Genomic DNA, 14,048 nt, shown 5'->3' with positions numbered 1-14,048 from the left:
TATGGCCATGTCTGAACTGGGGTGGCAGAGTGGGCTAAAGAACGGTGATGGATTAAACCCAGATCAGTTGACTGGGGGTGAGTGCTTGCAATGTTCATCACTCCGTCCATCATTTCCTTTGGTTTTTGCTTTATCCTAGACCTACACATTCAACACAACTCTCCCCTCAGAATGAATATAATCTACCACCCACCAGGTAATAACATGGCCTTTGTCGAAGAGTGCACTGACCTCATAACTGACCAAACCACCCAGAGAGACAAAGTGATCTTTCTGGGTGACATGCATTCCTTGGACAGTATTTATGACAACTGCTGATGCATTTGATCTAAATTTTAGTCTTAACATGCACTTCTTCGTAGTATATACAATGAGTTTCATAAAATAGTTATATCTTTGGATGTACACCAATGATAAGGATATAGATATGCGATAATTGATTGCTATGTATAATCCATATCCCTAGAGATGAATGGTCAACTGAAACCCTGTATCTTTTGATCCATGCGGACAGTGTTTTACATTGTACAATTGTAGGAAGGTAGGATCCTTCTGCATGGTTACCCCCACTTTTTGCCTGGTGCAAAGCCGTTTTTGACTAGTCAGACTGGGATCATGCTAATTATAACCCCAGTATCTCTGCTTTCTGCCCTAAATGGTTATGTTCAGTACATAGGTACATCCCAGATTGGACACAGAGGTACCCTTATCAATCCCTAGTATATGGTACTAAGGTACCCAGGGCATAGGTACCCCAGAGTTCCCCCATGGGCTGAAGCATGTATTATGCCACCCATGGGAGACCATTCAAACTAGAACTACAGGACTTCCACTGCAGCCTGTGTAAGCTGGTGCTAGCACCACTTTTTAAAGCTATAGGTTTCCTATATCTAGTCCTGATTGGTCGCACTCTGCTCATCACACCAGCAAGTTGCCCCAAGGAACTATGGTCAATGAAGTGGCGACGGCGAGTACGCCTATGCCACAGTGTTTACGAAAAAGTATGTGTCGCATTAGCCATCCCTGGACACGTGTTTCGAGGTAGTTGCCTCTCGTCAGCAGGGAGCAGGTAAGTGTAAAGGGGTGCCGCGTGGACTGCCAAAAAGTAATTAAAACAGGTAGAGTACCTCTCATGGCGCGCAGGTGCAGGTCCAAGGCTCGTCAGCCCGTTGGCTCAAGGGAGCCGTAATAAATCAAATCCTGATTGGTCGCACTCTGCTCGTCACACCAGCAAGTTGCCCCAAGGAACTATGGTCAATGAAGTGGCGACGGCGAGTACGCCTATGCCACAGTGTTTACGAAAAAGTATGTGTCGCATTAGCCATCCCTGGACACGTGTTTCGAGGTAGTTGCCTCTCGTCAGCAGGGAGCAGATAAGTGTAAAGGGGTGCCGCGTGGACTGCCAAAAAGTAATTAAAACAGGTAGAGTACCTCTCATGGCGCGCAGGTGCAGGTCCAAGGCTCGTCAGCCCGTTGGCTCAAGGGAGCCGTAATAAATCAAATCCTGATTGGTCGCACTCTGCTCGTCACACCAGCAAGTTACCCAAGGAACTATGGTCAATGAAGTGGCGACGGCGAGTATGCCTATGCCACAGTGTTTACGAAAAAGTATGTGTCGCATTAGCCATCCCTGGACACGTGTTTCGAGGTAGTTGCCTCTCGTCAGCAGGGAGCAGGTAAGTGTAAAGGGGTGCCGCGTGGACTGCCAAAAAGTAATTAAAACAGGTAGAGTACCTCTCATGGCGCGCAGGTGCAGGTCCAAGGCTCGTCAGCCCGTTGGCTCAAGGGAGCCGTAATAAATCAAATCCTGATTGGTCGCACTCTGCTCGTCACACCAGCAAGTTGCCCCAAGGAACTATGGTCAATGAAGTGGCGACGGCGAGTACGCCTATGCCACAGTGTTTACGAAAAAGTATGTGTCGCATTAGCCATTCCTGGACACGTGTTTCGAGGTAGTTGCCTCTCGTCAGCAGGGAGCAGGTAAGTGTAAAAGGGTGCGCGCCATGAGAGGTACTTGACCTGTTTTAATTACATTTTGGCAGTCCACGCGGCACCCCTTTACACTGACCTGCTCCCTGCTGACGAGAGGCAACTACCTCGAAACACGTGTCCAGGGATGGCTAACGCAACACATACTGTTCTTTATACATCGTGGCATAGGCGTACCCGCCGTCGCCACTACATCTACCACAGTCCCTTGGGGCAACTTGCTGGTGTGACGAGCAGTGTGCGACCAACCTTTGCTTAATTTCCTATATCTAGGGTCACTGCACATAAAACCTAAAAGTCACCCCTATAGCAGGCCTTCGCAATGCTGAAGGCAGGGTGCTCGGATAGAAGTGTGAGTACCCCTGCATGAGCTGGGCACCCCTACAACCTTCGGAGTCCATTGTCCCGGGTTGTAAGTGAAGCAGCCATATACCATATAGAGGGGCACTGCGTAATTACGCAATGACCATCTCGAAATTGGCTGCAACGAATCCTATCATGTTTGGTATCAAACATGTTGGAATCATACCGCTTAGGATGATTCCAAGCACTGTAAAGGCCCTCCATTAGGTTCTCAGTGCCCCCGGTGCCATTCTTCTAGATACGAACAGCACAACATGGCTGCAGCCGACCAGACACACGATTCTGCCCTCCTGCTGCTGAGCGAAGCTCGACCAAGGTAAGACAAAATAAAGGGTATCCTGTCACAGGGAGGTGTGACCACCTCCCAGACAAGATTTAGTGTATTGGGGCTGGGTGGATGTGCTTGCCAGCACCACATCAGTCTGCATGAGGGACACATTTGGTGCCCTCCTTGCATAGTCCAGTTCAAACCAGCTCTGGGAGCCGTTGGCTCCCGCTCTGGCGCAAAACTGGACAAAGGACTTTGGAGTATCCTCCCCACTGACCAATCCCTCCCTTGGGAGGAAACCATGAATCGTCTCAACCCTTACTTTGGGGTACTTAAGGGCTTACCTGAGTGTAGGTCCCCAGATTAGGCGTAGGAAACCATTCAATTCAGACGCCACTTCAACTTCTACTGTCTGGGCACTCTGGACTTCATTTGGGCTCAACTTCGTCTCCCTGCTCGTCTGCTGCATAGTCTGTGCACCATACAGGAACTTTCCAAGGCCTGTGGGCATCAAAGACACCTGAAGGAATCTCCCTTGAAGTGAAGGAGTCACTGCCCTGCATTCGCAGGCACCGCAACTAAGCTGATAGGTCTGCTGATCCGGAGCTCCTACAGACTCCGAAAGGCTCTGCAACACAGGTGGTGGTTCTTCTCATCCCTCGAGGCCTGCCCTGCCCTCTCACCAAGTGTGAGGCCAGAATCCCTCGTTGAAGCCGCAGTAACCAAACCCCTGTGCACCGCGTCGACTTGCAGTTGCAAAGGCTTGTTGGCTTCCTTCCACCAAGATCTACAGGCTCCAAGTAGCCCCAACCTCATGCATCTCCAGTGACCAAATTCTTCATCCATCCCGCATCGTTTGCACCGTGGCCTGCATCTTTTGGTGAGCTGCTCGAGGTCCTCTTGCGACTCCAGTGCCTCCGGCCTGTGGGTCCTGTTGAGGGTCATCTTTGTTTCTTTTGGGCTCCCCTGATTGCTCAGGCCTGCCCCGGCTCCCCCGATTGTGGCGAATCCCCTTGACCTTGCTGGTACCAACATTGCACATTCTTCCACTTGTAAGTGGTTTGGAGTTGCCAAGGCTTGTTGGTGCTCCCGACGGAAGAGTATGGTGTTTATTAGGGTGGCATAGAGTGAAGCGAAGTCGTGGCATAGAGTGGAGCTGCGGTCGTGGCATAGAGTGGAGCAGAGCGGAGGGTCATGGTGTAGAGTGGAGGGTCATAGCATACGCAGAGCGGAGGGTCGTGGCGTACGCAGAGCGGAGGGTCGTGGCGTACTGTAGGGTGGCGTTTATTAATACGGTGGCACAAAGTGGAGTAGAGTGGAGTAAAGTGCCGCAGAGTGGACTGCCGAGTGAAAGGTGGTGGAGTGGGGAAGGGTGGAGTGAAGCAGATAGGAGTGTAGCCTGGCAGGGTGTAGAGTGGCAGGGTGTAGAGTGGCAGGGTGTAGAGCAGCGGGGCATGGAGTGGGGTAAAGTGGAGAGGCATAGAATGTTGGAGAGCAGCGGGGAGTAGAGAGATGTAGAGTGGAGGGGCATAGAGTGGAATACAGTGGGGTGTGTAGTAGAGGGGAGTGGTAAACAGTGGAGTGGCAAAGAGTGGAGTAGAGAGGACAAGAGTTAAATGGTATAGAGTGGCTTAGTGTGTAGTGGTAGAGAGTGTAATGATGTATAGTGGAGTACAGTGTAGTAGAGTATCAGAGGGGAGTGGATGGGCACAGAGTGGAGGGGCATAAAGTGTCACAGTCGAGTAAAGTGTCATAGCGTGGAGGGGCGTAGCCCCGAGTGCAGAAGTAAGGTGGTGTGGAGTGTAGTAGAGTGGAGAGGCATAGAGTGTAGTAGGGAGGAGTAGACTGGAGTGTCATATAGGGGAGTAGATTGGCCAAGAGCGAAATGGCGTAGTGTCTCGTAAAGTGGCATAGAGTGGCCTAAAGTGGTGTAGACTGGAGTGGCATAGCGTGATGTAGAGTGAAGTGGCACAGAGTGGAGCAGAGTAGAGCAGTATAGAGCGGAATAGAGTGGAGTAGAATAGCATACAGTGGAGTGGAGTAGAGTAGAATATGCATGGTGTGGTTGTGCACTGCCATTACAGACAACACATTTTCAATTCAAATGACCATTACATTTGCACAGACATATAGTTTTACTGATAAAACTATACAGCACATAAGCGTTAATGTACCGAATGACACCACCTAGTGTATTGATTTTCTTTATCCTATTGATTTGTTTCCAGCACACTTCAGAATTACAAAACAACATGCTTCATTTGTTATTTCCTAATTCTGATATATTCTGAAATATGTGCATAGTTCATTTATAGACAGTTACATTTTGTTGTGTGCTAGTAAAAAGCCTTTAATGAGTAAGTAAAATAAATTTGAAGAGCGCACAGTATCCAAAGGTGTAATGGCGCTAGCAAAACGCCGAAACTACGACTAAGGCAGGGAGAGAAAGTGAAAGAGACAAGACAACCTTACAAAGAGCCAAAGTGGAAAAAAATCCACCCCTTTTCACAGCCCCAGATTGTCAGATTAAGCCTCTCACTTTGAAGTCAGTGAAAGAAAAGTAAATATCAAGCTCCCTTAGAAGACAGAGCCTGACATTTGTCTTCTGTCTTTGAATGCTCAGCAAATGTAACAAGATAAGAACGAAATGTAACGGCCTGTTTACAGAAAGCGAGCACTGTGGAAGAATACAGTGAACAGGGTATGCTCCACAGGATGGACTAACAAGCTGAGGAGCCTAAAACAAATAAAGCCAGCATACAGAAAACAAGCAAATGCGAGTTAGAAAACAAAGGCAATGGTAAGCAATGGGCGGAATGCATTCCCAGGCCAGCTTTCAGAGTGTCCCCAAGATGCTTTTAACAAATCAGAAAGCTGCACTGTTTGTTAGGCTTCGACGTAAGAAAAACAGTACGTTATGGTGAGAGCTTCCTTCATAAGGGAAAGGTAGGAGCTCGGTTTAAAAATGCATTATACATGCACACGGAAGACAATCCTCAAATTGCCAGGACTGTTACTAGGAATGAATGATAATTTCGATGTAAATGTAAGTGCTAGAAGAAAATTGGCTGCAATACAAATTAAATTGATAATAAGCATTATGTCTGGCGTTGTCTGGAGTCTGCTGAAGACCTCACAATGCTAATGCAGATCTCTCAACTCACTTATGTGGAGGATGTCTCCTTCCTTGAAGTCAATCAAGTGTATTATGGTTAATTAAAATAGTATACACATTTTAAAACAGAGCAGACTTAGGAAATCAGTATTAAAAATATGGAAAAAAACTGCACACAATTAGTATTTGGTCAAGCATGAATTTATAATTAATCAGAGTGCAAAGGTTAATGTAAAAATACCAATTGAGTTACAATAATGTTTTACTGCAATAATTCATGGTAATAAAGTATCCTTGTAGATAAACAGACCATTTATGCCATAAAATGAAACAAGCACCTACAAAGTTGGATAAAGGAAATTATTCAGGTTCCATGAAGGCTGCTGAAATGAGCAACAAATTAGTAAAGAATGCATTACAAAATAATCGATGTATAGGTTTTCTGAGCAGATTAAGCATGTAAAGTGACAAAGTGACCAAATGCCAAGGTGCCCGAGTGTCGACCAGTCACCATTGGCCCATGAAATGTTGTTGCAGGTAGTAACTGTAAAACAACATTGAAAAAGGTGACCTTATAACCAGCATACCACAAAAAAAGTTTCCGCTTAATTGATTTTATGGACTTCAAACTACTCTCCTTCTGCCTGATTGGAGACTCGTTGAGAGGTACAGAGAAGGAGACACAGTTAAAGTAACGTATAGGATGGCATGCGTACTATCGAAAGATATTGGGGGGGGGGGGGGTTGTGTGACTAGGTGTTTGGGCTGTTAAAAATGGGCTGCTGCCCATGGGCTTACACAGTTGATAATGCTCTTTAGTTCGGGGGCGTAAGCGGTGCCGGCGCTGGAAACTTGAGTTGATGGGTTGTAAGGAAAACAGCTTGCGGTATTTCTCACGGACACACTCCCCACTTTATACTCCTTTCCCCTCTACTTACTTCTCCGGATGAGCTGTGCCATGGCCATTGACATTTTCTGCGGCTGTCACTGTCTCGAACTTTACCCCACCGTTGCCGCCCACTTACAAGTCAATCCGTGGGTGGCTATCACGGTCTTGAACTTTGCCCCACTGTTGCCTCCTACTTACAAGTCACCTCACTTGAACTTTAGAATGATAAACGGACCGCCATCTTGGGATGGGCGTATTGCCGCATACATGCATCCTGAACCTTCCCTTTATAATGAACAGCAGTCTTTTTACACGGACAGATTCATACTATGCATTTCATGCAAGCAGAACCAAGATCTTATTGCGATATTACACGGCCAATGTTTAACTACGTTATTATACACATTAATGTGTAACGTAACGGGGGCTCATGGAAAGCGCCCCAATACCTTGTGTCAAGTTCGCTATATACAACTGCAACAAAAAACACATCAGATGACCAAAACAATGACCTTAAACACGTGCTCTGCAGTAGGATGATGGCCGTGATAGATCAGACTCAAACGTGTATGGTGTCACCTATATGCTAGCGAAATAGCATAGAAATAGAAATGAGACTGTAGCATTGAAGCTAGGTAACTATACAATTTCAGAAAGTTTGAAGGAGAAATCAAGATACATTGAAAACGTCATATAAGGGGGGCTTGGGGGAGGGAGCCGACCGAAGGGAGGTCTCCTCCCCCGGGCGGTTTGGGAGGGCTGCGAGGGGTTATTTCCAGAAGTTGCCAGAAGGTTCTAGATTTGGGCTGGTCTGGTAGGACCAGCCAGCCCAAGTATAAAGCCCACCGTTCCCGCTATCCGCCACCATTTTAGGTTTGGTGACCTGGTGGCTAGGTGCTTTAACTTTTTGTGAGAGTATCTTGTGTGTGTGCGTTTCTTTTTCATTCTTTACCTGTAGCGATATTACTTTGAGGTTAGTAATGGAAGACGCACGAGTTCTGGAGGCGATGCGCTTATTGGCTGATGCCGGTCGCTTGGATCTGCTCGCGGGAGGCGGACAGGCTAGGCCTCACCGCCAGGCCTCCGCCGGTGTCGGGGCCGCAGTAATAGCTTGTTCTTCGCCGAAGAGGAGACGGCCGAGTCAGGTACGCGAGAGGGGCCGCTCCCGGTCTAGGAAGCCGGCCCCACAACGGTCGTCTGGGGGGCAGCCCGGTGCTTCGGAGGCTCCGGAGGCCCCGGGTGTGTTGAGCGGGGGGAAGGATGTACCTTCACGGCTCCCTCCGCTTCAACTGCACGTTGCTTCTGATACCGGGAATTTTCCGTTACGGGCGGGCCGGGGGCATGGGTCAAAGAAAGGGGGCAAGAGTGGACGGGGAGGCAGCAAGAAACGCTCCTCCTCGGACCCGCTGTTTGTGCGCGGAGGTCGCAGGAGCTCGGTGCAGTTTGCGTTACAGGACTCCGAGCGTGGACAGGTTGCCCTTGGGGCCCAGGAGGACATTTTAGTTGTTGGTGAGACTCAGTTCGCCCCTGACGATGGTCAGCGATTGTTAACTCCTTTAGGTCATTTTCCGATCAATGTTCGAGCCGGGGAGGGCCAGGAAAGGGGTTTGGTGGGGTCCAGGACTGTTTCATCACCTGGTATACAGGTTGTGGCTCAAGGGGCCGCCGTGGGAGTGGTTGATTGTGGAGGCAATGTTGGTAGTCCGTTACTGTTCTCTACCCCGGGTTCGGCGACTGGCGACTTGGTTTCTGGGGGCGGTGGCTCTCGAGGTGAGGGTGAATGGGCCCAAATGGATGTCAATGTTTCGTCTGGTGGTGCTATTACTGGTTTGCAACAGGGTGAAGGCTTTAGATCGGAAGATGGGGGTGTTCCATTTTTGAGGGGGGGGCCCTTTCCATTGGTATTACAGAACCGTCAGCCTGTTTTTGGTGTGGGTCATGCGGTTGCTGGCTCGGCCGGAATGGGTACGGTTGGCTTTCCGGCTCCTGGGGCTTTCAATGCGGGGGGGTTTAGCTTCCAGGGCACGTTGTTAGGCCCCGATAGAGGTTTTGGTCAGGTGAGTGGCGGGCCTATGCAAGGACCCAGGAGTACGGCTCCGCACTTATCTGGGGCCTCTGGGGGTCCGTTTTTTATGTGTGGTTCTCCAGGCTGGGAGCATTTTGGCGCGGCGGGCCTGGCGCACCGTACTTTTCAGAAGGATTTAGCAGGCCAGGACTCAGCCCCTAGATTTGTTAGGCGCGCTTCCTTTTCGGCACCTGATAATTTGGATAATAGTGACGACGACGAGGTGATAGGTGGTTCGCAGAGTCAGGTGGTTCCATTAAGGCATGACGCGCGAGGCCGTTCTGTGGAGAGAGGTCAGGGGAGGTTTGTTGATTCTACTCGAAGGGAGAATGTGTGTGGTTGGTCTGTGGACGGTAGGAACACTAGCACACCAGTCCAAACTTTTTCTTTTCAGGGCGAGGTTAGGCGCGGCGTTCCAGACTTGGCAGGGCGCAGTCCAGTCCATTTTCGCCAAGGGGAAGTGAGGAGAGTGCCTAGCGCGGCCCTCTCTGTTCCACCGAGGGAACCCGACGCGGCCAGCACACGAGGGTCTGGCGTGATCCCGCTGGCCCCAACGAGTAGCAGGTATAGGTGGCAGGCCTTGCCGGCGGCTATGGAGCAACAGAGTCAGCGCCCTGGGACGTACAGGCGTGTACAGTCTGCTCCCCCACCTGGAGTTTCGAAATCATTGAAATGTACAGTGGTTGATACCGGGTTAGGTAAGACCCGGGGTGATATGATGTATACTAGTGTGGACTCGGTGGTGTTGGACTATGACGAGGAGAGTCCCGAAGAAGGTGAACTTCGGGATCTTGAGGGGGGGGTGCCCTCTCATTCCTCTCTTAGTGTTTTACAGGCTCCAGTGGTCCAGAGGCAACTGCAAGGGAGAAGAGAGCGCGGCCCATCGGGTAGGGCACCTCGGAGACCGGATGCATTGTCTTCGGCGCCACGGGCGGAGCCATCGAGGGCTGTCTCTCTGTTACAAGGTGAGCACACGGTCCCACAGGCCAAACCTATTATGGTGTCAGTGGGTACCGGTGGTGAACTTGATGTGGTCATTACGGATGGCCGGTTGGTTAAAGGTCGCTATGTCAAGGACACTGCAGTCGGTACTGACGATATGTTTTTACAAAGTAAAGGGGACTGTGGTATAGCTGGTGCTTCCAGCAAAGTTACACAACAAGGGGACAGTGGTGTTATAGCTGGTGCCTCCAGCAAAGTTACCCATCAAGGGGGCAGTGGTGTTATAGCTGGTGCTTCCAGCAAAGTTCCTTATCAAGGGGACAGTGGTGTTATAGCTGGTGCTTCCAGCAACGTTACAGACAAAGTGGTCAGTGGAGTTATGGCTGGTGCTTCCAGCAACGTTACAGTAACGGTGGACAGTGGTGTTATGGCTGGTGCTTCCAGCAAGGTTTCAGACAAACCGGACATTGGAGTTATAGCTGGTGCTTCCAGCACTGTTAAAGAGCCTGTGGCTAGTAAAGAGTTAAAAATCAAAAAATTACCATATATGGGGGTGACGAAGCCTCTGGGTGCCCACTTGATGCTTAGTACTAAAGAAAGAATTTGGAACGGTGAGTATGTGGAGCTCCTTAAGCTTCTCCATCGAGAAGTCCGGTCTAAGGAGGGCTCCAAAGAGGAAGAATTTGAGTTGGCCAAACGCCCGAAAGTCCCTTTAAATATTGAAAATTGGACGGCGGCGTTTTTGATTTATGCCAGTGTGTACTGTGAAAAGTTCCCTGAGCGCAGCGTTTCACTGTTTAAGTACATGGATGTGATTCGTAAAGCTCAGATCACCGGGGGTGGTTTTGCCTGGTCTCAATACGACGAGGAATTTAGGGCCAGGATGGCGTGGGACCCTGAGGCAAAATGGGGTGAACTTGATAATGATTTATGGCAACACACAATGGGGTCATCAGCTGGGGGTAAGACTGTCTTCACGGCCAGTGGGTTGCCTCTAGTGTACCGGCCCTTTCAGGGGAAGCCCACCCGGGGAGGGGTGGGGTCCGGCTCTAACACTCACTCAGAGTCAGGTTTCTGTTGGGAATTCAATAAGGGTTCCTGTATTAGGGAATACTGTAAATTCAGGCATGAGTGCTCAGGTTGCGGGAGGAAACACCCGTTATCTAAATGTTGGGACAACGAGCCTTCGGGCAGCCACCAGGGGAAACAGTCAGGTTCAGGTACTTCCAACTCAAGGGGTCGGGGATCCAGAGGTAATAAGGGTTCTGGGGCCAAAGGCTCGTACTCCGGTTAAACTGGACAAGCTACGGATTGCCTTACAGGGTTATGACGACGAGTCTGCAAAAATCAAGTTATTAGATGGTTTTCAGTTTGGTTTCCGGCTGGGTTACCTAGGGTCCAGGGAACGGAGGTGGTCTGCCAATTTAAAATCGGCTTTGGAACATCCTGCAGTGGTCCAGAACAAACTTACTAAGGAGGTTCAGGAGGGTAGGATGGCTGGCCCGTTCACAGAGTGGCCTTTACTCAATTTGATTGTCTCTCCAGTCGGTGTCGTTCCTAAGAAAGAGGCAGGTCAGTTCAGACTCATACAGCATCTCTCATGGCCGGAAGGATCCTCAGTTAACGATTTTATTGCCCCGGAGGAGGTGTCGGTATCATACTCTTCTGTGGATGTGGCCATGTCACTAGTTGTGACAGCGGGTGCAGCCGCTGAAATGGCTAAGTGTGACATAAAATCTGCTTTCCGACTGTTGCCGGTACACCCTGACGACTGGTGCCTCCTTGGTATCCAATTCGGCGGTCAATGGTATGTGGACAAAGCTCTACCTATGGGCTGCTCAATCTCATGTGCGCTGTTTGAATGTTTTAGCACTTTCTTACAGTGGTATTTTTCAAATCGGACTGGTCATTCCCTGGTGACACATTACCTTGACGACTTTTTCTTTGTTGGATCCCCGGGCTCCGCGGAGTGCCAGGCAGCTCTGGACACATTCCAAGGGCTCATGGAAGATCTAGGAGTTCCTTTAGCTCCGGAAAAGACAGTGGGCCCCAGTACGGTCCTTTCCTTCTTGGGTATTGAAATTGATTCTGTACTCATGTCCGCTCGCTTGCCTGAGGATAAAAGGAGCAACATGGTGCAACTGCTAGAGACAATGTTGGCCAAAAAGAAAGTTTTGGTAAAAGAAATTCAAGTGCTATTGGGTCATTTGAATTTCGCTTGTAGGGTGGTGAGAGCAGGTAGGACTTTTTGTAGAAGGCTAGGTAGGGCTTTGGCAGGACACCACTTACCTCATCATCGTGTGCGCCTGTCTGCCGGTGTAAAGGAGGATTTGAGAATGTGGAAGTTCTTTTTGACCTCTTTCAATGGTGTTCCCTTGGTCAGGGATGTGGATTTCCAGTGGGACGTACAGATGTTCTCTGACGCGGCTGGCAGTGATGGTTTTGGCCTTTTCTGGAACGGCAGATGGTGTGCGGAACGCTGGCCGGATGAATGGTTGAATGGTGGTCGCAGCATCACCTTCTTGGAATTGTTCCCTCTTTTGGTGGCCTTGACACTATGGGGGGAGGAATTGGCACACAAGAAGGTTTTGTTTCGTGTGGATAACATGGCTGTTGTGGAGATTGTGAACCGACAGTCTGCCAGGGACGACCAGGTTTTGAAATTGATGAGAGTTTTCGTTCTCGGTTGTTTGAAACATGACATTCATTTTCGTGCTTTACACATTCCTGGCGTGGACAATGACATTGCGGATGCTTTGTCTCGTTCACAGTGGGGGAGATTCCGTGGACTGGCGAGGGAGGCAGACGGATCCCCGACGCGGATGCCGACTCATCTGTGGCGTGTAGGAGAAGTAGGGTCGTACAATTGGTGGTAGGTTCTTTATCGGGGTCCACACGTACTGCCTATTCCTTGGCCTGGAGGGAATTCTTGGCTTCTGGAGCTGTCAGACGGGAGGATCTGTCGCAGCGGTCAGAGGATGTTGTTAATTTTATACTAGACCTCATGGATAAGGGCCTCACTAAAGTGACTATAGCGGGGAAACTAGCGGGTATTGCGTTTATGGGACAGTTATTATGGGGCTACACCCCGTCAGCCGGGGAAATAGGCAGGAGAATGCTTGAGGGATGGGCCAGGGAACAGGGTCATGTGGTTCGATCTCGGGCTCCATTATCATGGCAAATACTGGCTAGGTTAATTACAGTCTTACCTTTGGTATGTTCAGATGATTTTGAGGCGTGTGTTTTTTCCATGCTCATGGCGTTTATGTTTTTTGGAGCTTTTAGGGTCTCAGAGTTGTTGGGGACCAAGCATAAGGGTGGTTTACACTGGAGGGATGTTTTTTGTTATGATAAAGGTGTTCATGTTTGGTTATCCAGCTCCAAAACTGATCAAACGGGTAAAGGTAAAGGGGTTTGGTTGCAAGCGCGCGTCCCAAAGCTCACTTGCCCCTTATTGCTGGCGCGGCGCTGGCGTTCATTGTGCGGGGGTGGGGATGAAGCCCTCGTATTCCAACACATCAATGGTTTACCGGTCACATCTTATCAGTTACGGATGGTTCTCCGTAAAGCCCTGCAACACATCGGGCTTGATAGTAGTTTATATGGTACTCATTCTTTTCGTATAGGTGCAGCCACGGAGGCCTTTCACAGAGGTTGGACGGAGATGGATATTATGAGGTTGGGGCGCTGGTCTTCTAATTGTTTCAGGCGCTATGTGCGGAGCCCGGCTGAAGACGCGCAGGCGTTCTCAGCCTAGACATGTTTTCTAATTGTGTTTTCTCTTTCAGGATCCGTTGCTGGACCTCGATCGCCAGTGGTCTCGGTCTGGATAGTGGGGCATTCCTTCGTTAAATGGGCCAGAGTCCAGGCGGCACGGAGCTACTTTGGAGAACAACTCGGCTTTAATGATCGTATGTTTAATATTGTGTGGAAGGGTAAAGGTGGGATGCTCTGGAGAGAGTTAATCCCTTGTTTAAACAGTAACATGGTGGGCGGTTTATGCCCGGATATTTTGGTCATTCATTTGGGTGAAAATGATCTTTGTGCCACGAAAGGGGTTGTCTTACTGCGGGCTATGAAACGGGATTTAGGCCTCATTAAGGAACTCTGGTCTGGGTGCCATGTGTTTTGGACGGAGTTGATACCGCGTAGGTCATGGAGAGGGGCTGTGAACCCCAGGGCTGTGGATCGGGCAAGGAAAAAGGTGAATTCGGAGGTGTCTCGTTGCTGCAGGGGCCTCGGTTTCAGTAGGATATCGCACAGAGAAATAAAATTTGAATCGGTAGAGTTTTTCCGAGATGATGGAGTACATTTGTCACGTGTGGGTATGGACCTTTACCTTTTAGAGCTTCGGGAGGTGTTAGCACGGGCTTTGGCCATGCAGCGTTGATTACCATTATCTTTCCGTTCGCTACGC

General features: G+C 49.5%; 1 protein-coding gene across 1 annotated transcript in view; it reads right to left on the bottom strand.

The window, feature by feature from the left end:
• Positions 1-6,857, bottom strand: part of LOC146797821 (delta(3,5)-Delta(2,4)-dienoyl-CoA isomerase, mitochondrial-like) — a 197,026-nt gene extending 190,169 nt beyond the window's left edge. The window contains exon 1 of the mRNA XM_085625006.1: positions 6,674-6,857. Coding sequence (XP_085481132.1) covers positions 6,674-6,707 — 34 coding nt within the window. The 5' untranslated portion in view covers positions 6,708-6,857. The remainder of the gene's footprint in view (positions 1-6,673) is intronic.
• Positions 6,858-14,048: the final 7,191 nt, after the last annotated feature.

Source organism: Triturus cristatus, chromosome 9, assembly GCF_964204655.1.
Source record: "Triturus cristatus chromosome 9, aTriCri1.1, whole genome shotgun sequence".
Lineage (NCBI taxonomy): Eukaryota > Metazoa > Chordata > Amphibia > Caudata > Salamandridae > Triturus > Triturus cristatus.
The sequence above is the reverse complement of the archived record's forward strand: the minus strand, read 5'-3'. Positions and strand labels throughout refer to the sequence as shown.